The sequence below is a fragment of the Loxodonta africana genome, unplaced genomic scaffold (genome assembly GCF_030014295.1).
Source record: "Loxodonta africana isolate mLoxAfr1 unplaced genomic scaffold, mLoxAfr1.hap2 scaffold_55, whole genome shotgun sequence".
In the NCBI taxonomy this organism is placed as follows: domain Eukaryota; kingdom Metazoa; phylum Chordata; class Mammalia; order Proboscidea; family Elephantidae; genus Loxodonta; species Loxodonta africana.
Window position 1 is genome coordinate 281,307 of NW_026975272.1, and position 2,402 is coordinate 283,708.

Below are 2,402 nucleotides of genomic sequence, written 5' to 3' on the forward strand. Positions count from 1 at the left end.
ACTCCCTCAGTTTCTTCCTTATATTCTTCATGCATATTTACCTGGTAGCTTTATTTTGAAAAGAAAGCAAGATAATCCATGTAAAATGTTTATAAAAGCGCCAATCATTTTTTGTCAGCCATTATTTTCTGTTACTAGTAGGGGTCTATTGCCATTGGGGAAGGTCTCTGGATGGCAAAAACCGTTTGCCCTTGGCTGCTAACTCAGGGTGTGGAGGTTCAAACCCACTCCCCAACTCTGTGAAAGAAACGCCTGGAAATCTGCTTACATAAAGGTTACAACCATGAAAACTCTGTGGAGCAGTTTTACTCTGTACATATGGGGTCATCATGAGTTAGAATCAACTCTACAGTGAGTTTGGTTTGGTTTTATTATCATTTGAGGAGTCACTGGGTGGCGAAAATGATTAAGCACTTGGCTACTATTGAAAAGTTGTTGGTTTGAATCTACCCAAAGGTACCTCACATGAAAAGTCTGACTGTCTACTTCTGAAAAATCAGCCACTGAAAATCCTGTGGAGCACAGTTCTCCCGTGACACACAGAGGTTGCCATGAATTAGAATTGACTTAAATTTTTGTTTGTTTGTTTTGTTTTAATTATCATTGTTAGATAAGAGATGATCTGAATCTTGCTCCTGCTCGTCTTCCACCTCCTGGGCTTGTTAATTCATCCCAGATGAGAGAAGATGAAATATGGATGTGACAAACCAGACGACAGTAAGGGAGTTCATCTTTCTTGGGTTTTCTGCTGTTCCCCAACTGCAGCTCACATTTTTTGTCGTGTTTCTCATTGTGTACCTACTCTCCCTCCTGGGAAATACACTCATCATTTTCATTGTTCTGATGGATTCCACACTCCAGACACCCATGTACATTTTCTTAGGAAACTTATCCTTCCTGGAGATCTGGTACACTACAGCCACCGTACCTAAACTTCTGGCTACCTGCCTTTCACAGGTTGTGACCATCTCCATTTCTGGTTGTATAACCCAGTACTACTTCTTTTTCTCCATGGGGGCTACTGAGTGCATCCTGCTGGCAGTGATGGCCTATGACAGGTACCTGGCAATATGCAACCCTCTTCGCTACTCACTCCTCATGAGTCTTCAGATTTGCCTGTGGTTTTCAGCTGGATCTTGGATTGGAGGCTTCATTGCCCCACTCCTACCTACCATACTCGTCTCTTATCTTAACTTTTGTGGCCCCCAGAAGATCAATCACTTCTTCTGTGACTCAGATCCCATTTTCAAACTGTCTTGCTCAGATACATTCTTGGTGGAGGCCTTGGGCTACACAAGTACCTCTGTCGTGATTCTAAGTTCTTTCCTTCTCACTATGTCCTCCTATGGACACATTGTGTTCACAATAACCAGACTATCTTCCCGGGAGGCTCAGAAGAAAACTTTTTCTACCTGTGCCTCCCACCTCACTGTGGTCTCTATCTATTATGGCACCATCATCTTTGCCTATGTTCACCCTCCAGCCAAGTACAACTTCACCATCGGCAAAGTGGTGTCAGTATTCTACTGTGTGGTCACCCCACTGGTAAATCCCTTCATCTACACACTGAGAAACAAAGATGTGAAGAAAGCTTTCAGGACAACTCTAGCGCGAAAGAGATTGCTCTGGGCCAGAAACATGCACGATTTTTAGTTTTCAAAGTGAGCAATTGAGAACAAAATTCTAAAAATACATTTGTAAATTGTAAATACTGACAATATATTATGAAACTGTTACTATATAAAATGAACAGCTCTCCAAGCTTTAGGTTATGGGTTGAATGGCATTCAAATAGATATTCTATTCTTACTGTGTTTAAGAATGCTATAATGCAATGTCCCTGCACAAGGCACTCACAATTGAAAAACAGACTGGAATACTCCCATATAATATATAAGTTTAATGTTTGCATAATTTACACCTTAATAGTAACCATGTACCAAAAAAAAAAAAAAAAAGAAAAAGAAAAACTCTGCTATATGAAATGGTGTTCCTCCATCTGGTAGGTGGACTAATAAAAGCTGACCACTTTGTACCTCAAAACTGTACTTACCCAATAAAAGTGTATGGAGCACTATTTTCAGGCATAGGTGCCCTGGTGGTGCAGTGGTTAAAGCTCTCGACTGTTAACCAAAATTTCTGCGGTTCAAATCCACCAGCTGCTCTGTGGGAGAAAGAAGTGGCCGTCTGCTTTCTTAAAGATTACAGACTTGGAAACCCTATGGGGCAGATCTAGTTGTCCTACAGTGTCACTATGAGTCAGAATCGACTTGACAGCAATGGGTTTGATTTGGTTTATTCTTAGGTGTTAATTTTGATTTAATTATAAATGTAAATATCATATTTATTGCATTTTTAATATGGATCTAAGAATTTTCAAAAATAAAATATCAGGACTAAAT

The 2,402-nt window shown here is 40.1% G+C and overlaps 1 protein-coding gene across 1 annotated transcript; it reads left to right on the forward strand.

The window, feature by feature from the left end:
* Positions 1-693: 693 nt before the first annotated feature.
* LOC100676169 (olfactory receptor 6F1-like) lies at positions 694-1,653 on the forward strand. Its single transcript, XM_023558501.2, has one exon. It carries the CDS (start codon positions 694-696, stop codon positions 1,651-1,653), a length of 960 nt encoding a protein of 319 aa, XP_023414269.2.
* The last annotated feature ends 749 nt before the right edge of the window (positions 1,654-2,402 follow it).

Excerpts from the sequence above, each read along its gene's own strand:
- LOC100676169 (XM_023558501.2), top strand. The coding sequence starts at position 694 with ATGGATGTGACAAACCAGACGACAGTAAGGGAGTTCATCTTTCTTGGG.